Source organism: Aquarana catesbeiana, linkage group LG01 (assembly GCF_042186555.1).
Source record: "Aquarana catesbeiana isolate 2022-GZ linkage group LG01, ASM4218655v1, whole genome shotgun sequence".
NCBI lineage: Eukaryota > Metazoa > Chordata > Amphibia > Anura > Ranidae > Aquarana > Aquarana catesbeiana.
This window is the reverse complement of record NC_133324.1, coordinates 878,374,248-878,400,425: the sequence shown is the minus strand read 5'-3', so window position 1 is coordinate 878,400,425 and position 26,178 is coordinate 878,374,248. Positions and strand designations below refer to the sequence as shown.

The window sequence follows — 26,178 nt, the reverse complement described above, 5'->3', positions numbered from 1 at the left end:
TAGTAAAGTCCTCTTTGTGATTTCTATCCACAGGTAAGCTTACAATAAAGCTTACCTGTAGGCGAAATGAATATCCCTTAAATGTGCACCGTTTAGGAGATATTCTTTGGCAGCCGGTGATGTCAATGGAGCATGCGCTCTGAAGGAACGGCATGGGGAACGCCGGCGCAGGAGTGAGGTCATCACAGCTTGGTCACTCAAGCTGTCGGAGCCTGCGAACCCAGAAGGATGATCGGGTGAAGATGGAAGCAGTGACAGCGCACCGCTGGAGAGCTTTGTTCTAAGGTAAGTATTTTATAATGTGCTAACATGCAATGCAGCAAATTATGCTATTGCCTTGAAGGGGCTTTTCTTTTTTTTTTAAATGTCATGGTTTACTACCACTTCAAGTATCTCTCTGACATCCATGCAGAGATGCCAGGCACAAACAATTGAAATATCTGGTGGACAAAATTGATTGGTCTCTCCGAAATGATATCCTTTCTACCAGGGCTTTCTTCCTTTTTACAATATATTATTCATAATCCTCATACCAAATTAATTGTTAATACCCAACTTTCATCTCCAGTCCCAATGTCCAGGGGCACCAGACAAGGATGCCCTCTTTCTCCCATTCTTTTTCCCTTGCTCTGGATCCCCTTCGTCACCTCCTAGAATTCCAACCCAATTTCCATTAGGTTTAGGAATTTTTTTAGTTAAACCTTGCCTGTAGATACCTAACAATCTATAGTACAATGTTTCCAATATACCCAGTGGTACCAAATTATTACCCAATGACCCTCCAATGACATCTTACCCCATGCTTAAATTGACATATGTGTTCTAATCTGTTGACCAAGGCAGCTCCCCCTTTTTTCTTCTTCCTCCTAATTGTTAGACCAACCGCGTAAATGCTGCGTAAGGTTCACCCCTGGACCCAGTGCTGCCGGTTTGTCACTAAACTGTACTAACAAACTGTACGTGGTTATTCTCATCTTGTATCATTGGCCAAGTGTTGAGGTCACTCTTCTTGTTAATTGCCTTCCTGCAAAAATAATAAATGAACAAAAAGTGTCTGTTGGAGACATATTAGGAGGAGTAGCATGGTAAATAGGTCTCCCCTCTTTATACAAAGGTAATACAGACAAAACAAAGAAATACTGTACATTTGCCAAGGATGATAGTGTAGATAGGGCCTTGGTCTGAAGACTGAACCTTGGGGTACCCAACAGAGAGAGGTAGAGGCACCATTAAATATTAATATGATATCTATTTGTCTAGCGCCAACAATTTACACACATGACACTACCTGGCTTTAGCCCGCTGTAGGCTGAATCCAAGTCACAGGAGTACAGGACTAAGTGCACTCCTGTGTCTCAGGAGAAGTATGACTGAAAGTGCTATGGCCATACTTTTCCTTTAATCTCCCATGATTGCATAATGCTGCATCTGTTTGATATTGTTACTGCTTCATTCTGTTTGTGTAGTTTACCCTATAGGGAGCCATTTGTTCCATCATTGTGTTGGAAGATCTGGTGATCCTGCCTGACACTAAGCATCCTAATTTGAAATAACAGATTTCCCTGTGCTGTTAAAGGTACTGTAGACGCAAATCAACTCCTTTTAGAACTTTTCTGCCAGCAGAATGCATTCAAAATAGTGTTAAAAAATACCATGCACTGCTGGTTCTTTAACTGATGTATGGTATTGTGCTTGTAATGAAGATTCTAATCATTGATATGAACAACAACTACTAATTAATGCTGACCTTTTACGTGCATGTAGTATGCCAACACTTGCTTCAGTTGTGTTGCTTATGGTCTGTGAGTCATCCCAGTGTGTTGGTTGTTCCAGGCAGCATTCCAAAAATTAAGTTATAATGGGGAACACTCATATGAAGAGCGCTGTAATGCAGAATGAAGGGGGGAGCCGGAGACACAAAACTAGTGCCTGCGTATAACTGAGCTGGAAGCGCAGTGGTAGCTGTATTATCTAACAGAACTGAGAACACTTTTTTGACAGATAGATGGATACCAATACGCAACCCCCCACCCTTTAAAATACACAGATCATTGCTGCTGCCTCTGGCTGCAAGAGCTGATTGAATGCTAGTTTTCTAGCAGGACTGCTTGAACAGACAGCGGTACACACAGAGCGAAATTCGGCAAGTGTCTGCTAAATCTGTCAATTTTTAGTCTGTGTATACCAGCCTTTTGGAGACCCAGGGGATATGTAGCTTCTTTACTGGAAGTGTCAGTTCTTAGACTACAGACAAAAGTCATGCATTAACCTGTGCAGTGCAATGCAGCATGGTTCATGTCTGAACACAAACAGAAACTTCTGACACCGGAACATAAAGATGTACTGTACTATAGGCTATGCATACAGCTGAACAAATGACACCATAAAACTACATATTTAATGCACATCTTATGCAAGTGAACAACACAAATAGGAAGGTTTATAATGCCTTTCATCCAATGATATTATGGAACCTGGTGTTGCACCTAAAAGTATGGAAGCCTTTGGATCAGCATGACATTAAGGCAACTAGCATTTTCAGAATTATAGGTCAGCAATAGCAGCCTTCACATTTTTCATACCAGTTGAATATCTCGGCACATAATTATTTGAAATGTTCCTGTCCAACTGACTGTGTCCTGGAGTGCATTTCGGTGTGGGCAGCATCAGTGGTTAGCACTCTCTATAGGTAAGTACTGCAAAACTGATCATACTGCTCCTGTAGAAGTGTCTTCAACGCAGACTCTGTGTATCAGTTGATATCTCGCAAGGCTGTCCCTTTATCTCAACATGTTACATACGTGCGTACACCGAAGCAATGGATTGCAATTATAGATGATTGCACAACAGTCTAATGAGAACCAGGAAAATATCCAGCTCTTGCTGTATTTTGTTTTTGAAGCATGGTCAAAGCGTAAGAGCTCCATATTACTGCAGGTAGCAGAGACCAAAAATAAAGATAATGTATGCAAAAAGCACAGAAATATGAAGCATCCTGTGCTAGTGAGGATTCGCCCACAGCAGTCTATAAACAGCACAGCGTATATGTCTAAATGAGCAGACGACAGAAGAGGAGACAGCGGAGAGAGGTAAGAGAGGTGATTATTCACTGCACTCTGCTGATGGCTGCAGGGAAGCATGTCAATCGTATGCCATGTTAAAGAAATAACTTGTGAAAAATAATATTTTAATAAGATTATCTCTGAAAATATATTATCTCAGAAACCTGGTTCATGCTGTTACATATAACAAGGTAATTGACAACCAAATAACATATATTCCACACTGAACAGAAGTCCGTAGGATGAGGGAGCCACTCATCCTAGGAGCTTAATAACTGCAATGCAACCAAGGTAACTGTGTATGGCTGGCTGGGTCAGCAGGGTTCAACCACCCTATATAATGAACCTTTTTTTTTCCTTTTTCATTATGGGGAATAAACTAGATTTATTTTGTGTCCAAGTTGGATTTCCCATTTGTTTTTTCTGAGTGGAACTCCAGAGTGAAGACACTGGATGATAAATTCAAATTACAATGTGACGGTGTGGTTCTAAAGCATGTGCCGGTAACTTCGTATGTTCTTTGTGTCTCTTTACCTTCTAAAATAATCGTAATTATGAATTAATTCCTCCAGTCATGCTGACAGTTCCATCCCTTTAATTCTTGGATACAGGTTGCTTAGCTGGGTGGACTGGTGTCTTTTTTCAACCTTACTAACTATATATAGTATTTATCGGCGTATAACACACACTTTTTTCACCCTAAAAATTGGCTGCAAATATCGTGTGCGTGTTATACGCCGATACTTCAATTTTGGCTGCCTCGGAGGGGACAGGGAGGGGGGTGGGATGAGCGTTGTCAGATTACATACAGTGAGAGTCTCCTGTTTACTCAGCGGCCTCTGTAATAGGAAGTCCCATCTCCTGGGCCTGGGCCGGCATTAGACCACTGTTCTGTCTATCATGGGAGGCGGGACTTTGTATTAAAGAGGTCCCCCGAGTAAACAGGAGATTCTAGCTTTATGTAATCTGTCGCTGTCGTCGCTGGTCCCACCCCCCTCCCTTTCCCTTCCGAGGCAGCAGTAATCTGATATGAGGCTGCATTGATTGCTATAGCGAGGCTGCATTGATGGCAATGGTGAGGCTGCATTGATGGCAATGGTGAGGCTCCATTGATGGCACTTGTGAGGCTGCAGATGGGCAAAAAACAAACAAACCATCTGCTTGTTTGAGCTACTAAATAAACCAGGTCAGCTTATGACTAATGAGTTGCCTCCCAATAGGTATCCTAAAACAAACAGGCAGCTCTTGTACCACTTTTAGTGTTCTGTCAGCAATCAGGAATGGCGTCAGGAAAGGAAAATTATGGTAAGTATTTGATACAATTTTCCGTTTTCCTGACGCCAACATGGCAGTATACTAGCTGACAGGGTGGGACAGGGTGGGATCTACTTGTCAAACCAATCTTCTAATTAGGATGAGACAGAAGACTGAATAGTCCTTCCTACAAAGTCTCCCGATGACAAGGCCCCCGGGTCTATTTCGTCAAGTTTGAGTTAGAACGACCACGATAACCCTCTACAGATGGGTACCATAGATTCTCTTGAATGTGCTGCCTATGAGGCTTCAAATCCTCTGGTAGAGTGCTCCGCCGCTGCTGACGGAGGCTTGCGACCCCTAGTCATAAATACACAACCAGGCCTGCTAGGATCCAGGCAATGACCTCTTTCCCTTGATGATTCCCAGCTGGATTGACAAAAGGTTTATTTAGATGACCTGAAAGGGACAATTGTGCACAGATACTACTTTAAAGTTCTGAAAATGAACAGTACGTGTGACTTCCCTGTGTGTTCTGGAAAGTTAGGCAATGTCCAGCTGTCTGTTAAATAGCAGGCTGCTGCTACGTTTGATGCAGGATGATCTACTAGACCCAACTCTACTCTTTCTGGAAAGAAAGGAATATATATTGCAATTGATACTGCCGTGTAAGTGATGGCCTGAACCGAACACTTCTCTGTTGTAATAAACGGTTAAACTGATATGTCATCCAGCAACTCCAATAGATCTTCCTTGGTGACTGACTCCTCACGACTGTCCTCAAAAGTTGTGCAAACTAAAGGATTCTTGGCCCATTTAAATGTGTTATTGCCGATATAGCCCACACTCGTGAGCTATGTGAGGATAGGCTAAGGCCTGGAGGAAGTATAGAACAGCTGACACTGGAAGGGCATTAGGATCAATGTCTCGCCCTACCAAGAAAAAGCAAACTTGTTCCAGAATTAGGCCTAGATGTTGTAAGTAGAATGTCTTTTCGCACACAACAAAGTAGAGATCACTCTGGAGTGAAACTGGAGCAACCGGAGTTTCCCATCTTTTCCCCTTTAGTGCCCCTGTTTGCAGCCCCAGTCTGCGTATGTTATGGAGGGGAAATGTCTTCTGTATCCTGAAATGAATGGCCAGGGAAAACCAAGGGCCTCCTGGTCAATATGGAGGACTGGCTATGACAACTATGTTCTCCCTTGACAGCCTCAAAAGGAATCTCATTTTCGGGAAATGTTGGGGAAAAATATATAGGTTAGATTGCAATCCCAGGGAGAGACCAGAGCATCTGCCTCCTGCGCCTTGGGGTACGAAAACAAAGTCAGACCAAAGTTTGTGATTACTGTGGGAAACAAAGAGGTCTGTCTGTGGTAGGCCCCACTTGTGGACCAGCTCAGAGAAGACCTGGGACGTAGACCCACTCGTTGTCCTCTGGGAAGCTTGTACTTGTTCAAGAAAAAAAAAATCCGCTGGGAGGTAAACTGCTTCCGGAATTTTGCTGGTGATCTTCCGCCCCAGGTGTTATGGGTTTCACCTCTCTCAATTGCATATTGCTGCGAGTTACACCCTGGAGCTGAATATAGGCAACTGGTGCCCTGTTGCTAAACTGCAAAGAGATTGGTCCTCTTCGACTCTGTGTAATAAGGCCAAAGTGCTAAAAGGGCTGTTTGAACCCCCAGGGCATTCAAGATTACCCTCCTTGGCTGGGAATCTCTGCTTGCCTTGAACGAAAGTCCCTCGCAGTGCATCTTCCCGGCTGTCTTGCAGACATGATTGGTAGCAATTCTCCAGTCTGGGGGTCCTAACGGACCAAGACCTCCTCAAGAACTTTCCATCACCAGGGACCGCTACTCATACTGAGTAACACTGTTATTAACTGTGTTCGATCCCGTTTCCTCCCTTTCACAAAGAATTCTAGTTGCCCATGCACCCCAGGAATCATCTGTATGCATGATGACATTGTGCCCAGATGACTGTGGCACTAAGAAGCCATCAAACAAGTGGAAGTATCCATCCTCAGAATTCTGTTCCTGACTGTCACCACTTCCTCTGATGGAAGTAAACCAGAGGAACTAGCAGAGCAACCCCAGGTACACTAACCGTTGGGATGGAGAAAGTTGGTTTTGCTTTCCCTCTAAGGTGTGAGGATAGGATAGGCATCCTGACGATCCACATATACATACATATATATATACACCTACCTACACACACATGCAACACCTACAGAGGACAGCAAGGAATGGGAAAGGTAATGAAAGACAAAAGAGGGAGACATAGGTAAAAGGTACAGGCGACCCTGTATGGCACAAGGGGCCAAGAGAGAGATAAAGCATAGCTGGTCCCCCCCATATTCAACAAAGCGCTGCAGTTACCAATTTTAAAAGCAGATTTCGTTCCTAAAGAGGAAACACTGCAGGGGCCCCAATAAGACCCACAGAAGGGGCTCCCAGACTATAGCGCATTTTAGCAGCCTGATCGCTGGGACTTTGCACTGGGAGAGGCTCAACCAAGCCAGATGCTGCACGGAGGCAGAGGGGGGAACATAGTACTGCTTACTCTTCACTGGTGCATTGAGTTATGAGGAAAAAAGAAGAATGGGGTGGGCCTAACTAGGCCTTTCATTTATGCTATTCACTGGTCCTGAGGGAGTGGTCAAGAGGCGGAGCTCTATCACTAGTATGCTGCCATTTTGGCGTCAGGAAAAATATTTTCCTGGGTCTACTCAAAAACATTGAGGCAACTTTTTTAAGTACTGTCAACTAAACTTTTTTTTGTCTGACTCAGACTTTTCTTTTATGTTTTAAGTAAAGCCAACTCATTTTTTTCAGTTTATAGACCATATTGTTTTAAGTTAGGAATACATACCTTAACATGTCTGGAACTATAGTTTTAAGTAAAGCCAATTCAATTTTTCCAGTTTATAGACCATAGGTTTAAGTAAAGCCTACTCAATTTTTCCAGTTTACAGACCATAGGTTTAAGTAAAGCCTACTAAATTTTTTCAGTTTATAGATCATGGGTTTAAGTAAAACCTACTCAATTTTTTCAGTTTATAGACCATAGGTTTAAGTAAAGCCAACTACATTTTTCCAGTTTACAGACCATAGGTTTAAGTAAAGCCTACTCATTTTTTCAGTTTATAGACCATAGGTTTAAGTAAAGCCTACTACATTTTTTCAGTTTTTGGACCATAGGTTTAAGTAAAGCCTACTCATTTTTTCAGTTTATAGACCATAGGTTTAAGTAAAGCCTACTACATTTTTTCAGTTTTTGGACCATAGGTTTAAATCCGGCCGAAGCCGCGGACTAGGCCGAAGCCGTGGCCTCGCGTAAAAACTCATGCCCGCAGTGCCTCAGGACCGGCGCGGTAAAAAGGGAGCTTTACAACCTCTTTAACTTGTCTGGAATCATAGTTTTAAGTGATATTAACTTATTTTTTCTTGTAACTGAGGCCTCTTTCACACTGCCGCAACTTGAAAGTCGCATGATTTTGCTGTGATTTTACAGCGATATCACGGCCGCAATTTTCCGCGATTTCAGGGAATGCCTGTGTAAACTTAAGGTCTGTGGACCTCAACTCGCATCAAAGTCGGATCAAAGTAGTACAGGGACTACTTTGAAGTCGGTGCGACTTTAAGTCGCACAGATATGAATGGTACTCATTGGAAAACATAGGGTACGACTTGTCATGCAACTTTGCATTCCCAAGTCACAGGACAAGTGTGAAAGGGGCCTTACTCAATTTTTTTAAGCTGATAAAACTTATTTTGAAAATGTATTTGATATATGTTTGAAGGTTTTTATATAATAATAATACAATAGTATGTTTTTTTTAAAAAAGGAACAGTCTCATGAAACAAGCTTTCAAAACAAATTAACATTTATTATTTATGAAGTGTTACAAGTGTAATATTAATAAAGCAGCATCAAATAGAAATGTAAACATATTTCTTTTTTTTTTCTTTTTTGTTTTAAAAGAAAAAAATGCATCTTTCTCAGCTAACAAATCAAACTGAAACACACATGTAACATACAATATATCTGTAAAGGACATAGAACACAGAATGTATTAAAGTGATTGTAAAGACAAATAAAAAAAAAAAAAAACGTATCATACCTCCACTGTGTAGCTCGTTTTGCACAGAGCGGCCCCGAACCTGCTACTATTCTGGGGTCCCCCGGCGGCTCTCGCGGCTCCTCCCCACATTTGGTAACCCCCTCGGAGAAGCGCTTCACCAAGGTGGTTACCTTCCGGGAGCGCTCCCGAGTCCAGCATTTGGCGTCTATAGAGGCAGAATGCAGGACACGGCCCTGCCTCCCCAGCACTTACGTCATTGAATTTGATTGACAGCAGCGGGAGCCAATGGCTGCGCTGCTATCAATCTATCCAATCAAGAGCCGAGAACCCCGGGCAGAGAGACAGCGCGCCCCCGCAGGGTCAAGTTTGAGGGTTCAGATTAGTAAAATGGGGGGGGGGCGCTGGGGGGCCGGTCACTAACAGGTGTTTTTTCACCTTAATGCATAGGATTTATTAAGGTGAAAAAACACAGAGGTTTACAACCCTTTTAAGTTTTTTTAAAGCCTTTTAGGAAAGTAATTTGCACTTTAAAGTGTGAATTTTTGAAGATAGATTCCCCACATCTAGCTCTATAAAGATCTTCTGAAAAACTTCAAAGGTATATTTTAGGTTTTTAGGGTAGTTCAGGTTAAAAGCTTAAATGAGTCCCATAATAAAAACACATGCTTGGGGTACATTAGAGATTTCAGTGAGAACCTCTACTCCCTCAATAACTATTCCCGAGGTGGTGCTGTGGAGATAAAAAAACTGTAATAAGATTTGTTAGCTGTTCAGTACTGAATGCAGTTCTGCAAATCCGCTTGCACCACTGCTAAGTTAGCACATGCAGAGCAAGAGCATTTAGTTGCGGTGTTAAGCAACAAGATGGCATCCTCCATAACATTATTTATGTTTACAAAAATTTGAAAAGTACATTATCACTATAAGTACACATAAACATATTGTAGCACAATAAATATTTTTTAACTTAAAGGGTTTGTAAACCCTCATGGTTTTTCACCTTAATGCATTCTATTCTTGTTTTACTTACTTGGATGCTGTCATCCTCTGTCCGGGAACGAGCACACCATCTGTAGCTGGTGTCTCGTGTCCTGATTGGATAGATTGATAGCAGCGCAGCCATTGGCTCCCGGGGGGTGGGGCCGAGTAATGCATTCTGTGTGAATGGACACAGAGGCGGGACTTGGGAGCGCGCCCACACGGGTGTCCACCAAGGAGAGAGCTTCTCTAACGTGGACACTTAATGCGGGGAGGAGCCACCAGCGCCGACATGGGACCCCAGAAGTGGAGGTTCGGGGCCACTCTTTGCCAAACTAACTGCACAGTGGAGGTAAGTATGATATGTTTGTTTGTAAAAAACAAAAAAAAACGATGGCTTAAAACCCCTTTCCTGACAGGCTCCATGGCAGCATATGTGTGGGTTGACCCGCCTCCATAACTACCCAATAGGACCCCTCCCTATAAATTTCAGCTGTGGGCTCTCAGCCGTGTTCCTTTTTTGTCCTCCTCCGTAGGACCTTATGTTTGGTTCTCCTACCTGAAGACGATGTCCTGCGATCATATCGGCCGACCGATGTGATGTCTCATCCCTCCAATAAGCCTTGACTGTTAGCAGGGTATGGAGTGTATTGCAGAGTAAGCGCTGAAGAGCTGGAGTCATTTGGAATGAAAAGCGCGCACAGGCCGATCGCCTAGCAGTATGCAGGTGGCCATTATCTGCCAAAAAGCCCAGTGTGTGTATGGTCGTTCCGGCCGAGTCGATCGTAGGTGGTGGTGAGCATGTATCGTCTTCATGGCAGCAGTGTGTATATTTGTTGTTGTTTGTTTTTTCTCTCTATGTGCCCTTTGTTATTGCCTATGCAGCGGCTGGTTCCCTGTGCGTTCCAGCCGCCGCTCCCTCTACTTCCAGGTTCCGTCTGCGTTCTGCGCAGGCCCGGAACGAAAGCGAGGCCTGGTTTCGCGCATGCGCACAAGGACCGTGGGCCTGGCACGGCCGTGACGTCACGCAGCGCCAATTTTAAAAGCCTGGGGAGGCTTGCAGAGCTCGGGAATGATCGTGGGCATAGCGGCGACTTCCCTGAGCACCTGCAGAGCCTTCCCCAGGTAAGAGCGGTACAGATGGGTCTGTGCTTGCTGTTTTGCTTTCTGGTATATCTGATGTACTCTGTGTTCACCTGCAGTGATTCCCAGCATCAGCCATGGACTTTTCACTGCCTCCTGGTGGCCAGTCCTCTCACAGCAGGTAGGATTTGAAGTATTTTTCTTTACTTGCCTGCTGGGGGGAAGAGAGCGGAGTGTAGGGCATTATTCTGACTTTGTGCCTTTCTCTTTCTCTATTCCTGTCTTCCTTCTTTCCTTAGCCCTTCTAGGTCTAACCAAAGACAAAGTAGTTCCCGCAGAAGGAGCGGGTCGTCTAAATCACACCACCGGCATTCCTCCTCTGGCTCTAGACACCATGGTTCATCCTCTAAGTCTAAAGACCACAGTGGAGGCTCTCCTCACCCCCCCTCATCTCATAATAGGGGACCGGAGAAAACATGTTGGGGATGCAGGGCCCCAGTTCCTGCCAGCAAGTCTCTCTGTGACCGCTGTTTCTCTAAAGCAGCTAATGAGAGGGAAGGTGCAGACCAACACCTGGAAACACTAATCAAGCGAGTCGTGAAAGAATCGCTGCAGGAGAGAGACGCTGCAAAGCCTCGTGATTCTCCTCCAGATCCACTGATTCCCCTGTCAGAGGAGGGTCCAGTCCATGAGACGTGGGAGTCTTCTCAACCTAGTCACCAGTCAGCTCCCCCTTCAGATAGTGGGTCAGAAGCAGATGATCCTGGGATGGGCTTTGAGTATGCCCTGGTTCCTTCTCTGGTGAAAGCTGTTAAAGACGCTTTGGTTTGGGAAGACCCAGTTATTTCTCCTGCTAAACAGAGAAAGTTTTTCAAACAACTCAGCAAGGAGCGTCATTATTTTCCTTTCCTCACGGAAGTAGGAGCCATAATATTTGAAGAATGGGGCAAGATGGATAGAAAAAGCTCTATGCAGTCTAAAGTCTCAAAACTATACCCTTTCAAGGAAGAGGAGGTTAAACACCTTGAGTCAGCTCCCTTGGTAGATGCTGCATTAATGAGGCTTGTGAGGTATGTGACTCTGCCTCTTGAAGATACAGTCTCATTTAAAGATCCGCTGGAGAGACGGATCGATGCCGACCTAAAAAGGATTTATCTGACAGCAGGCACAGTGTGCAAACCCGCTCTGGCCTTAGCAGCAGTCTCTAAAGCTTTAGAGGCATGGTCAGACAATGTGAATGATTCTCTTAGAGGTATCTCTGAAGAAGCGGCTAAGAGCTCCCCTATTCAGGAAATCAGGCTTGCCTCTGCCTTTCTGGGGGAGGTCTCTATTGACATTATTCGCCTAGTGGCTCGGGTGATGTCATCGGTCACCGCCCGTCGGGCCTTGTGGCTGCGACCCTGGTTGGCGGATCCAGCCTCTAAGCAGGCTTGGTGCCGTATTCCATTTGAGGGTTCATCCCTCTTCGGCAACAAGCTTGATAGCGCCATTACCCGGGCTACGGGTGGTAAATCGGGGTTCCTCCCTCAAGACAAGCGTTTACAGAACCAAAAACGCACCTTTTCAAGATCGCAGAACACCGACCATGCAAGGGAAGCACGTAGTTATAGGCCTGGTCGGGAATTTTCTAGATCCTGGAAATCCAGGCAGTCCTCTTTTAAAAAGCCCACAAAAGGGGCTTCTACTAGTAACCAGGACTCCACTAAGTCCTTTTGAAATTGGGCCCGCTCAAACATGTCAGGTGGGGGCTCATCTGCTCCACTTCAGACATGTTTGGGCGGCCTCAATTCGGGATTTCTTGACGGTCAAAACAGTGTCCTCAGGCCACACCTGGGTCTTCAACAGCACTCCCAGACTAAGATTCATACCAACAAATCTTCCAAGTTCAGGGGAGAAGAGTCAAGTTCTTTTAGCTTACATAAGCTCTTTATTAACTCAAAACGCAGCCATTCCTGTTCCGGATGGCGAACGAGGAGAAGTCATGTATTCCCCTCTGTTTCTGGTGCAGAAGAAGAACGGCACATGGAGGCCTGTTATAGACCTGACTCATCTCAACCGGTTTATCCGAAAGGAAAAATTCAAGATGGAGTCACTATTAACGATTCAATAATCGGTTCATCTAGGAGACTGGTTGGTGTCAATAGACTTGAAAGACGCCTACTTTCATGTCCCAGTGGCAGCAGACTTCCAAAAGTTTCTTCGCTTTGCTGTAGGCGATCAACACTTACAGTTTACCTGCCTTCCATTTGGTCTCACAACATCACCTCGGGTGTTTTCCAAGGTTCTGCTGGCTGCTGTTGCTCTGCTCCGAGTCAAAGGAGTTCGCCTTCACCACTATCTAGACGACCTCCTCCTTCTAGCCCAAGACAGGGGTCAGCTTCTAAAGCACAGGAGTCTAGTAATTGCCACTCTCCAAGAGTTTGTGTGGCTCCTGAATTTGGAGAAAAGTCACCTGATTCCATCTCAGTCTCTCATATTTCTAGGTGCCCATTTCAACACACTAGAAGGCACCATCTCGCTACCCGAGGAGAAGATTGTGGTGATCCGGGACAGGATCCGTTCAATTCTTGCTTCATCTCACCTATCCGCTCTTCAATGTCTGAAGGTGATTGGCACAATGGCAGCCACCATTCCCATGGTGAAGTGGGCTCAATGGCACACTCGCCCATTCCAGAAAGGGTTTCTCCAACAGTGGGATTCTCCCAGGAAGAATCAGCGCATACTCACTCCATCCATGAGAGAGTCTCTCCTTTGGTGGCTCCAAGGGAAAAATCCCTGCAATTGCCATTCGATTCTCCCCATCACATGGGTCACAGTGACCTCAGATGCCAGCAGTCGGGGCTGGGGTGCTCATTGCCTGTCAGAAGTGGCTCAGGGCAGATGGAACTCGCCATCTCAGAAGATTGTATCCAATGTACTGGAACTTCGAGCAGCCTTTCAGGCGCTCAGATCCTTCCACCATCTGATAAAGAACTCTTCAGTGATGCTCCGGTTGGACAATACAACCGCTGTGGCCTATATAAGGAAACAAGGTGGGACTCGCAGCTGGTCCCTCCTACGGGAGGTGGAGCCAATCATGAACTGGGCTCAGAAGAATCTGTCCAACATTTCGGCAGTCTACATTCTGGGTGTCCAGAATGTTCAGGCGGACTTTCTGTCCCGTGTTCAAATGGACAACAACGAGTGGTCCCTGCACAAAGAGGTGTTCAAGTGGCTCCTGACACTGGGAGTGTCCCCAGAAGTGTATCTGTTTGCTTCCCCATGCAATCACAAACTCACCAAGTATTACTCGAGGTTCCGGGATCCCCAAGCATATGGGATAGATGCCCTCACGGATTGGTGGAGGTTCAACAAGGCGTATGCCTTCCCTCCGGTACCTGTGATACTCCAGTTTCTCCGCAGGCTCAGAACAGAGGAAGTGGAAGTCATGGCAGTGATACCGTTTTGGCCCAACAGGCCATGGTTTCCCCTCTTAACTCTCCTCAGTTATCGGGAGTCAATCCCTCTGCCTCTCAGGGCGGATCTTCTGTCCCAAGGTTCTATCCTGCATCCATGCCCTGCTCATCTACATCTCAGGGTTTGGTTTTTGAGAGGGGAAGGCTTGAAGCCTTAGGTTGTCCAGAAGAAGCCATCCCGACGCTTCTGAATGCCAGACGGAAGAGCACTAATAGAGTTTATGAACGTATCTGGTCCAAGTTCACAGAGCACATGGCCTCTAGACCTAATCCTTGTGGTTCTCCAAAAGTCCAGGATATCCTCAGTTTTCTGCAAACAGGGTTGGATTTGCCTCTAGCAGTAAATTCCCTTTGTGTGCAAATATCAGCCATCTCGGCATTTACAGGAATTTCATGGGCTAACCATGCCCTGGTTCGCCAATTCTTCAAGGGTGCTATCAGGCTAAGACCTCAAAGGAAACCGAGATTCCCTAAATGGGATCTTCCCCTTGTTCTAGATTTTCTTTCCACGCTTGGAACAGATCCTGAAGTTCCTCTATCAGTTAAAGACTTCACACTCAAGACCGTCTTCCTGGTGGCAGTAACTTCAGCCAAAAGAGTGTCTGAAATCAGGAACTTAGGGTCCAAAGAGCCTTTCCTGACCTTTTTTCCTGATAGAGCAGTATTAATTCCCATGTTGGGCTCAAACCCTAAAGTGACATCTATTTTTCACGAAAATCAGGAAATTGTGTTGCCTACCTTTAGCACAACAGAAGGTCAAGATGTCCATCCCCTTGATGTGGGACATACTTTGAGTCAATACTTGGAAGCTACGAAATCGTTTAGACAGACGGATTTTCTTTTCATTCTTCTACAGGGAAAAAATAGAGGAAAACGGGCCTCAATCAGATCCATCTCTGCTTGGATAGTACAGACCATTCAAAGGGCTTATAAAGCGAAGGGCTTGGCTCCTCCAGAGGCAGTGACTGCACACTCAACTCGGAGTATTTCAACCTCGTGGGCGGCTTCTCTTCATGTGGCACCCGAAGTCATATGTAGAGCGGCTTCTTGGTCATCTATCAATACGTTTGTTTCCCACTATTGCGTTGAACCAGCCGCTTTGTCATCCATTAATTTTGGTTTGAAAGTGCTGTCAGTGGACAGTGTTAAATAAATTTATTTTCTTGCTCAGCATTGTGCCCACCCGGGTGTGTTTGGCGAGTTATTTCCCACACGTATGCTGCCATGGAGCCTGTCAGGAAAACGGAAAATGTATATCAAATACTTACCGTAATTTTCCTTTCCTGATAGGCTCCATGGCAGCAGGAGTCCCTCCCAATGCTTGGAGTAGGCTAGTTACGAAACACGGCTGAGAGCCCACAGCTGAAATTTATAGGGAGGGGTCCTATTGGGTAGTTATGGAGGCGGGGTCAACCCACACGTATGCTGCCATGGAGCCTATCAGGAAAGGAAAATTACGGTAAGTATTTGATATAAATTTTCCGTTTTAAACCCTTGATTTGCTAAAACTATTTTATTGTTGGCAGAAGACCTGAAATAAAACCTGTTTCTAAAAGACACAATCCTCCTCCGTTGTGAATTTAAATTCACAGCCTTAGCATAGCTGTGTGAAGTTGGCACATCATATTATGTGAATAAAAATATACCATTTCTTTGTGCTGCATTTGTGTTGAGTTGTGCTGCAAAAATGAACATTTCTGATGGTTTGGTTTTGAAGTTATTGCACATTAAATTTGATATTATTTGACCTCAAGCCCCGCACCCCATCTTATTACATTTTAAAAACAAATATACCGTTTGTGCTGTGTTTGTGCCTCTAAAACAAACATTTATGCTGGTTTAGTTTCAAATATTATAGAAGATGAAACCCCGCCCACTTTGGACCCCATGTTATTCCATTTCAAAAGCAATTATACCATGTTTGTGCTGAGTTGGTGCTTCAATAACTGGTATTGGTATAGTGTAAATCATGAGCCAGGGCATTGGGGCCCAAATAAATGCCCCATGACATGCTAACCATAGCTCCTATACATAGAATAAACAGCCCATAATCATTCTTTCTGATACAAAATGAGAGTGCTAAGTGAAAAAATACATTATACCAATATGCTTGTTTTTGCTGCACAAACTTATGGTATATCTGTTCTTGAAATGTGATAACATAGTGCAAAGTGGGCGGGGCTTTAGGTTACATAATCTAACGTTAAATGTCCAATATCTCAACTGTTTTTTTGGTATAAATCCACACAAACGCAGCACAAACAAATGCTATCTTTGTTTTTCCAAATGTAATAACATGTGGTGCAAAGTGGGAGAGGTTTCATCAACTATAATGCGTAATATCTCTGAAACCAAACCAGCACATCCGTTCGTTTTTGCAGCACAAATAAAATGTTAATTTTTGCCGCACAAATCAGCATAGATGCAGTACAATAATGCTATCTTTGTTTTTAAATTTTAATAACATGGGGTGCAAATTGGGTGGGCTTGAGGTCACATAATCTAAAATTTAATATGCAAGAACTTCAAAACCAAATGGCAGTAACATTCATTTTTGTGGTTTTAAGCTTAACAGCCGGCGGCCCCTCACCCGGCATCTTAGCTGTGTTCTGCCGAAAGCAGTAAGCGCAGACTTTGCATGCGCACAAGTGAGTTGTCTCAATAGGTGTATACAATGGACGTATGTCTATTTATTATAGATATATTAATCAGCAAATAAATTAAACATTTTGGATGGTATGTTAGGCAACATTTATAGCATGTGAACGATAATTTGTTCTATGTTCAATCTTTACCTTTCAATGCCATTGCATGGCTTTGTAGTGACTTGGAAAAATTCTTGTCACTGGTGGCGCTCTTTTGTCCTGATGGGCCTCAAAGGTATGAGAACTGCCTTGTGCAGGCTTTCAAAGTTCCAAAAGACATCATAAAATTATAACATTACAACATCAAAACTCATGCGGTTGCACGTTTGGCAAACATCTGCTTCCCCTAATTTCCGTCAAATGAAAAGATAATTTTTTGCAGTAAATGTAACTCAATTAGAATATGGAAATGCACATACCTTAAAAGTTTTGATATTATTCATTTCTTTTGTAAATGTAAAAGGTGTTTTTTAAGAACTAATGGAAAGTAAGTAAGGTACTTAAAATATCAAAGTAAATTAATTAACATTTATTTATTTGTTGAAAATGATACAATTTTTATGTTAAAATTACAAGCCAACAAAATAATTTTTATCAGTGTGTAAAAAGGCTCATGCACAGTTGAGACTTATACCAAGGTCTGGTTAAAAGACGAGGTGGCTTTATCCCGCCCAAAGCTTTACAAAGCCTCCTGGCTCCAAGACCTAGAACAGAACTTATCACGATTCTGAGAAAACAAAAACAGTGGTTTTTTTTATAACCGACACAAACTCCAGAGCCCCTCAACATGTGTAAGTGACAGGTCTACAAATTCTGCCAGCTAGCACCTCACAAAAACCAAAGGATGCCTAGCACGCATATTTATTATACTAGTGTGGAGGACAGGTGTGCAAACTGCATTAACTCAGTTAATCAGACCTCAGTGTATTTTAGTAAGGATTAGTAGCTGTGGTCTTCTTCACTGGTCACTGCTACACCGCTTTGCCTTGCCTTCCTGAATACATTTGCGATCTGTTACTGCAGTATGTTTTTTTCTCTCTTTATTTGCAGTTTATGAAGAGCCAGAGGATCCCAGCAACAGGTCATTTTTTTCTGAGATCATCTCTTCAGTTTCGGATGTCAAATTCAGTCACAGTGGCCGTTACATGCTCACACGCGATTACCTCACGGTTAAAGTTTGGGACCTGAACATGGAAACCAAACCCATTGAGACATACCAGGTAAAGGAGCCAACCTGTGAAAACACCATTTCAGATGTAATAAGATTTTTTCCAAGCTTGGTGCAGAAAGTATATGCATGTATTAATACCGGTAATAGCCCAGTAACATTGTGGAGCTCACGCACAAATGTATAGTATACCCTTTTGCTGGTGTCACTACCTCTCTAGTGGATTATCCATAAAAGTATATGGAGAATGCACTCTAGAGAGAAATCATGAAGTATTCCTAAAGAGACCCTGTCATCACCTTAAAAATTGCAGGTAAAAGCACAAAAAAATCAAATTTTGCCTATCCATAAACAGCTTTTAGTCACTTGCAAGCTGCTTTTAAACTTACCAGAAAAGCTAAATACTCTAATGCCCCGTACACACGGTTGGAGTGTGTTCGGACATTCCGACAACAAAATCCTAGGTTTTTTTCCGACGGATGTTGGCTCAAACTTGTCTTGCATACACATGGTCACACAAAGTTGTCGGAAAATCCGATCATTCTGAATGCAGTGACGTAAAACATGTGCGACGGGACTATAAACGGGGTAGTGGCCAATAGCTTTCATCTCTTTATTTATTCTGAGCATGCGTGGCACTTTGTCCGTCGGATTTGTGTACACACGATCGGAATTTCCGACAACGGATTTTGTTGTCAGAAAATTTTATAGCCTGCTCTCAAACTTTGTGTGTCGGAAAATCCGATGGAAAATCTGTGATGGAGCCTACACACGGTCGGAATTTCCGACAACAAGGTCCTATCACACATTTTCTGTCGGAAAATCCGACCGTGTGTACGGGGCATAAGAAGAGTGGACTCCCCAGCAAACCACAGTTCACTCTCCCTTCTTGCATATCATAGCCCTCTCCTATTCTGGGAGTGTTTAATTACTCTGTGACGGCCCAGCTTTTCCACCCCCCCTCCTTACTTTTCTACATAATCTTTTAAGGTACCTGCTGAAGAAGGTGTGCAGGGGAGTAATATGGAGTGTCACTTGAATGACAGCTCTGAGTCCACTGAGTAAGTTAAGCTTGTTTTTTTCCTTGGCCTTGTTTGTATCTGAATCCACTGGGCCTGCTGACATCACATCCAAGATGGCGGTGCCCAGCAGCAGTCTTAGACCTTTTGGATGTATACACAAGGGAAGATTTTTCAGGTAAACAACATGCATAAAATACAGTATGTTAAATAAACATAGAATTTTATGTGCTGGCCTCCTGAGAATGGGGTTTCTTGGATTTTTGGCATTAATACTTCTGAGTCATTGACTTAGAAAAGAATGCTTTAAATGAGTGTTAGAAACAAAAACAGAATAAATTATCGCTGTAGTTGTCTTATGTCAGTGATGTGGAAAGCTTTGAAATCAAAGCATCAGTCTGGCAGCCAAAGAACTAGCATTCTTAAAGAGACATTGCTACCTTGCTCATTCGGGGCAAAGTGACAGGGCCTCCTGATAACCACCCCCTCCCAGATAGATATACTTACAGATTCAGGAGTAGGAGAATGCAGGAGATCACTCTGGGGTAAGATGGTGTCAGAGATTACCCAGGTGGATGACATCAATACCACTTCTAAAATAAGCATATCTAGGTGTGGTGATTGACTGCTCAGGCACAAGCACTGTCACACAGGGAAGGTTATATGAGGCAGGCGCCAGGGAAGACAGTGAATGCTGAATTCTGGATTAAAGTGGTAGCACCAGGTCACAACCCCTGTGATAATGGTTCACAGGATGGATCTTGGTCACACATGGTATTGAAATCTCCAGAGGTTTCCATCTGTTTTGCTTCTGTTCGTCTTTCAGCTTGTGTGGCACAAACCAGGAACAGATCTTCCACTTACCCAAATCTTTGTCGATAGTACGCGCCGTGTCCTTGCTAATGCCCAATTCCTCATCAATCGTAGAGTCAGTCGCTGATCTTGTGCCAGCAATTGTTACACTCGCTCGATCATGTCTGGGGTTCTGCTTGTCGACGGCCGACCCAAACGTGGATCATCCTCGGTTGTTTCCTTCCCTTCACGAAAGCCTTGCAGCTTCACAGCCTGCTCCCTACTGCGCATGTGCGAAGCGCACTATACTTTGTGAATGGCCCGGCTGTGGGGGAAGGAGGAGGGGAGCCAAACTCTGGGCTGAGTTTGCTGTGGGGAAGTCAGCCGGAAGTGGGAGTGGGTACCTGTCAAAACCAGGAGGCAAATAAGCAGAGCTTCCCCTTTTGGGTGGAGCTCCGCTTTAATGTCACTAATTTGCCCATGTGATATTAAAGTAACAGTATTTTTCTGGCACTTATTAGAACTGAGGAAACCACTTGGATGAGTGGTGAAATGTCTCCAATAATATAGAACAAATCTAGTTGGACATGAATGCTCTGAGGGGGTTCAAACTGTCTCCTACTCAACCCTAAAAGCTTTGTAAAATGTCCCTGTAAGACAAATTATAATTGAGGATACTGAAGGCATGCCAAGTAAATACAGTATTCAGCAATATAATTTTTTTTCTGCAGGTTCACGATTATCTTAGGAGTAAATTATGTTCCCTGTATGAAAACGACTGCATTTTCGATAAGTTTGAATGTGCCTGGAATGGCTCAGACAGGTAACACTTCACCATTAATTATTATGAAAAGCATTATTACACTAAACTGCATGTGACTATTTAATGCCAGTTTTTAATATTCAATAAGAAATGTAGAAAGCAGCACTAAGAATATCAGAGGGAATTATGGCAGTTCTAATTCCTTTGGAATGCATACATTGTGAAGATTACAGAAAGAAAGAGTCTGTACAGGCAAAGAAAAGTGCCAGGCTCAGAGTATAAGTAGGATAAGTGCTCTAGCTGTAACTAGGTAAATATTACATCACTCATCAACAACGTATCTTATTATTTGATGTATTGGCTGGTGTTGCAGGTGCTACAACTGCCAGCTAAAAATGATCTCTGACTGACCCCTAAGATTTCATTGAACTAAGGAATTCTATATAGACATGATTCCCAGTTAAAGTGTAAATAACACTGCGCTAACCTAATGAACAATGGTGAAGCTGCTACATACAAATATGACTAATATTCAAAATGTGTTGTAAATAAATGTAGCGCTAGAAGTGAACAAACAAAAAAGTAATATGGTGATCGGTGAGTGTGACTCACTGAAACATAAGAATAAACAAAAAAGAAAATAAATAAATATAGTTCAATGATTATGTTATATTTCAACTAAACCATGATGAAAATGAGTAAAATAAAGTCCCTACTTGGAAAATAAATGGTGAATCCAACGTGAATGGAAAATCTTCAGGTCTGTGTTTCATCAGCATGAAAATCTTGGATAAGAAATAGATGCAATACTCTTACCAGAGATGGTGGATTCGGATGCCGGTGACACCGAATCAAACAGGCTTAGAGATCCAAGATGGAAATGGTCGTCCAAGGAACCCCGGATCTCAAGGGGAATCCCTTCTCCGCTCCACCGATCAGGACCGCCAATCCAGAGAGACCGAGGGGAAAGATGGAAGGTCCAAACCTCGTAGGAGTCCCAGGAGTGTATGGAGGGACAAAAAAAATAAAATGCGCCAATGGTGCAGATCAAAAGATATATTTATTGGGTGACACCAATAAACAAAACAGTTAAAATAGCGTGATCACGTAAATAAAATCAAGTGTAGGGAAGAGTGTAGCTCGTCCGACGCGTTTTGTCCAATTGGACTTCAACTGGGGCATCAAACTCATCCCCTACACTGTTAAAATATATATAAATACTACACATATAATGGAACCAATCAAACATGAATAATCTGGTCACATGGTAAATCGGCTGGTGATGGGGCAGAAAGGGTCTTACTCTACATCTTTCGGCAACAGCTGATTTCTCTCTGCCCTATCACCAGCCAATTTACCATGTGACCAGATTATCCATGTTTGATTGGTTGCATTATTTGTGTAGTATTTATATATATTTTAACAGTGTAGGGGATGAGTTTGATGCCCCAGTTGAAGTCCAATTGGACGAAACGCATCGGTCGAGCTACACTCTACCCTACACTTGATATTATTTACGTGATCATGCTATTTTAACTGTTTTGTTTATTTTTGTCACCCAATAAATATATCTTTTGATCTGCGCCATTGGCGCATTTTATTTTTTTTGTGCCTCCATACATTCCCGGGACTCCTACGAGGTTTGGACCTTCCATCTTTCCCCTCGGTCTCTCTGGATTGGCGGTCCTGATCGGTGGAGCGGAGAAGGGATTCCCCTTGAGATCCGGGGTTCCTTGGACAACCATTTCCATCTTGGATCTCTAAGCCTGTTTGATTCGGTGTCACCGGCATCAGAATCCACGGTCTCTGGTAAGAGTATTGCATCTATTTCTTATCCAAGATTTTCATGCTGATGAAACACAGACCTGAAGATTTTCCATTCACGTTGGATTTACCATTTATTTTCCATTATGGGACTTTATTTTACTCATTTTCATCATGGTTTAGTTGAAATATAACATAATCATTGAACTATATTTATGTATTTTCTTTTTTATTTATTCTTATGTTTCAGTGAGTCACACTCACCGATCACCATATTACTTTTTTGTTTGTTCACTTCTAGCGCTACATTTATTTACAACATGATTTCCAGTTACTCTCTGCCTATGAAATCCCTGATGCCATCATTGGATGCCAAGGCACGTCTGGGAAGTGGGGCTTTGACTTCATGGGGCATTCAGCCTTCTTAAAGGTGGGGGGCCAGACCAGCCCTCAGATGAAGAAGAGTGCATTGGCATATCTCTCCACTTTATGAGGTGGGAAAGAGGGACTCAATGTACCCAAAAATATGTAGAAAAAAGCCGCACACCTACCATGCCCTTAATAATGTAGACCATGAAGTATTAATATGCAAATAATGGTTGGTCAAACAGATGTCCCTACTTATTTTCCTTTATACCAGTTTTCATAACAAATACATTATTTTAGAGGTTGGATTTATTTACTTATTTTTTATTATCTCTCCACTTTATGAGGTGGGAAAGAGGGACTCAATGTACCCAAAAATATGTAGAAAAAAGCCGCACACCTACCATGCCCTTAATAATGTGGACCATGAAGTATTAATATGCAAATAATGGTTGGTCAAACAGATGTCCCTACTTATTTTCCTTTATACCAGTTTTCATAACAAATACATTATTTTAGAGGTTGGATTTATTTACTTATTTTTGATAAATAGAACATTTTAATAGGAGTCTATACATCAGGCCAAAAAAGAAAGAGGGACCACTAAGGAGAGTTGACTCAGGGAGCAGTAGTAGTAAAATAGAATTTCAAAATGGTTGTAAAATATAAAAAATATCAGAGTAATATGTATGAGAAGCTGTGATCTTTTCAATTTCTGTGGTAGATAGTTGGAATCTTGTTTTAAACTTTGATAAGGATTGGCTGCTCCATTTCAAAGAAAGTGTTTATTTCCTTTTAGTGTGATCATGACTGGGGCATACAACAACTTCTTTAGGATGTTTGATCGGAACACAAAGCGGGATGTAACCCTGGAAGCCTCCCGGGAAAGCAGCAAGCCCCGAGCCGTCCTTAAACCACGCAGAGTTTGCGTCGGTGGTAAGAGAAGAAAAGATGACATCAGCGTGGACAGTTTGGACTTCACTAAGAAGATCTTACACACAGCCTGGCACCCAACTGAGAACATCATTGCCATAGCAGCGACAAACAATCTGTACATATTTCAGGATAAAGTGAACTCGGATATGCACTAGGATTTCCAATTTCCCATAATTCCTCAGCCAGCCTTTCCAGGCTTTTCACAATGATGACCTCTATTGGAAAGTCTTCTTTGTGGTGGAATTATTCTGTTTTTAATTGCATTGTACAGGTAAAAGAGATGAAATTGTCTTCTGGTTTATTGATTATGGAAGGTTTCTTTTTTTGTTGTTTTATCCTTTAAGGCCTATAACTTGTGCAGGGGAAATTTATTTGATGGGACTGCTTTGAGAAATGTGTCTATACATATAATCGCCAAAGACGTTCAGGCAGCAGAGAGGCTATTTTTAGTTTATTTTTTAGTATGACCTTAATACATTGATTACGTTTTGTTTATGTAAAATGCCACCAAGAGTTCAGTGGCATGCTGCAAGAATACTGCTGTCCAGCAGCATATCTACAACAGGTGGAGAAGGGACTCCTGGTTCCCTGAGGCTCACCAAAATTAATGGACTTCAGTTACTATCATGTATTTTGAAGGGAAAGCAGATCTAAGAGCTGAAATCTTGCACAAATTATCCCAATTATTGTCGTGCCATAGTTTCCAACACCGGACAAATGAAGAGAGCCATGAGATAATATGTCCACTTGAAGACATGGCTCATCATAAAATGGGTTAACCATGTAAAAGAGAGGGGCTTCGGGATCTGGTTGATGTCCAGTCATATTGCATCCCGGGCTTGTGCTTCAATGACATGTCACCAATGATAGCATTATTCACTTCAAGGCACAAGATTGTCATCATGCTTAGAACAGTGATATAACATAATGGGCCCAGGTATTCCTGTAGACTGGATTATTAGTACTACAGTGATGTCGTTGCATGCCCATTAGGAAAATCCACACATTAATTATGTACATTGGAAGGCTTATCTTGTCCTATATTCGTGGCAAAGCTTCTCACATTATACTGGGCTTTATCTGTTAGACAGGCAGAAGGGAACAGTTATTTCCGACAGTTTTTCGTTGCCCATAGTCACCAATTAGATTCTTCTTTCATTTACAATATTGCACAGGAAGAAGATTGATCTGATTAGCTGCTATGGGCAGCAAATCCTCTCTGAGACAATGTTTCTGCTTTGACACATTTAGTCTTATGTCTTGAAGAATAACTGTCTGTCTCGCTGCAAAGCCACCATTCATGCTACATTATATTCTCCATCTGTTATTTTTTTGCAGAGCAGGTTTGAATCTAACAGGTAGATCTCAGGCAAAAAACAAAAAGAAAGAGGGCGCACCAGCCTAGTGCATTATCCTTTAGTACATTTATTCAAACAGCATAATTAAAAACTACTCAAAAAAGTAGGGGAAAAATCACGCTTATAGCAATCATACGGCATACATACATACGAACTGCTGCTGGCTGACGTATAAGTATGTATGAGTAGCTGCAAGAGAGCAACACTGGTAAGGCTCTGAGGAAGAAGGGACACCTTCGAAACGTGTCAGCCAGCAGAAGTTCGTATGTCATCTCTCTAGGACCTGGAAACCGCTATCAGTGGATAGACTGCCATATGATTGCTATAAGCATGATTTTTCCTCTACTTTTGTGAGTAGTTTTTAATTATGCTGTTTGAATAAATGTACTAAAGGATAATGCACTAGGCTGGTGCGCCCTCTTTCTTTTTGTTTTTTTTTTGACTACTAGGATATCCCTATCCTGGAGGGAAGCAAGGCCGAAATTTATTGTTCATTCTGAACTTTTGGATCATCTAGCTAACACACCTGTACGCAAGAGTATTTGTATTTGTTTTTGAGGTAGATCTCAGACACTGCAGGCAGTTCTTATTTGAGACGTATAAAAAATAAAGCCTTTCAAAATGACATTGAATGTATGGAGGCCTCTAGACTTTCTCCTTTTAGCAGACTATAGGGGTGAAGGTCAAAGTAAATCATAGCCTTACAGGCAATAGTAAACCATAATAGCATAGATCAAAGCACGCCATAAGGGTCCCAGGTCATAGGAAACCATAGTGACATAGATCCTGGCACACCATAGGGTTCCCAGTTCATAGAAAACCATAGTCTTGCAGGCCATAGTGACATGGGTCATAGTGGACCATAGGGGTGCAGGTCTGTGGCCGCAAAGATCATAGCAGACCATAGAGGTCACTGGTCATATAGCAGGCAGGAGTCTCAGGTCATGTCCTATGATTTAAGAGCAAAGGTTGCAGCCACAGCAGTGACTCCTATAGTGCTAATTGGAAAGGAGAAGCCTCCAGACAGTACATTATAACCAGTGCAGACACAGGATGCTTACCAAAAGTTATCAGCTTGCTCACATACAGACATGATTTTCAGAAGCTGTGTGATTCAGAGGGCCATACTGCATTGTGAGCTGTAGCTATAGCTGATTCATTGCCCTGGATTTCTGATCATTGGCAGAACCCAATCACAGTCAAGACCATTATTATCTCTATAGCTGGGATAAAATGATCAGGGGCCCCTTGACAGTACCCATGTTGCTTCACATACATCTGCCTGATCAGCTACTGCAGTCACACATCTTCCATGATAAACAAATCACTGTTGCACTTGTGTGATTACAGTACGTTATACTAAGATATTTTATTATGTATCTCTTTCTTCCTCATCATCTTATACCACTAATTTTAAGTGGTAATGTCTGGTATCCCACTGTCTATGGGCCGTA

At 42.9% G+C, this 26,178-nt stretch overlaps 1 protein-coding gene across 4 annotated transcripts in view; it reads left to right on the top strand.

Moving 5' to 3' along the window:
• Positions 1 to 25,104, top strand: part of PPP2R2C (protein phosphatase 2 regulatory subunit Bgamma) — a 223,417-nt gene extending 198,313 nt beyond the window's left edge. For all 4 annotated transcript variants that reach the window (XM_073610433.1, XM_073610424.1, XM_073610436.1 and 1 more), the window contains 3 exons: positions 17,609 to 17,778; positions 20,269 to 20,360; positions 23,230 to 25,104. In XM_073610433.1, the coding sequence (XP_073466534.1) occupies positions 17,609 to 17,778; positions 20,269 to 20,360; positions 23,230 to 23,521 (554 nt within the window). In that variant the 3' untranslated portion in view covers positions 23,522 to 25,104. The remainder of the gene's footprint in view (positions 1 to 17,608; positions 17,779 to 20,268; positions 20,361 to 23,229) is intronic.
• The last annotated feature ends 1,074 nt before the right edge of the window (positions 25,105 to 26,178 follow it).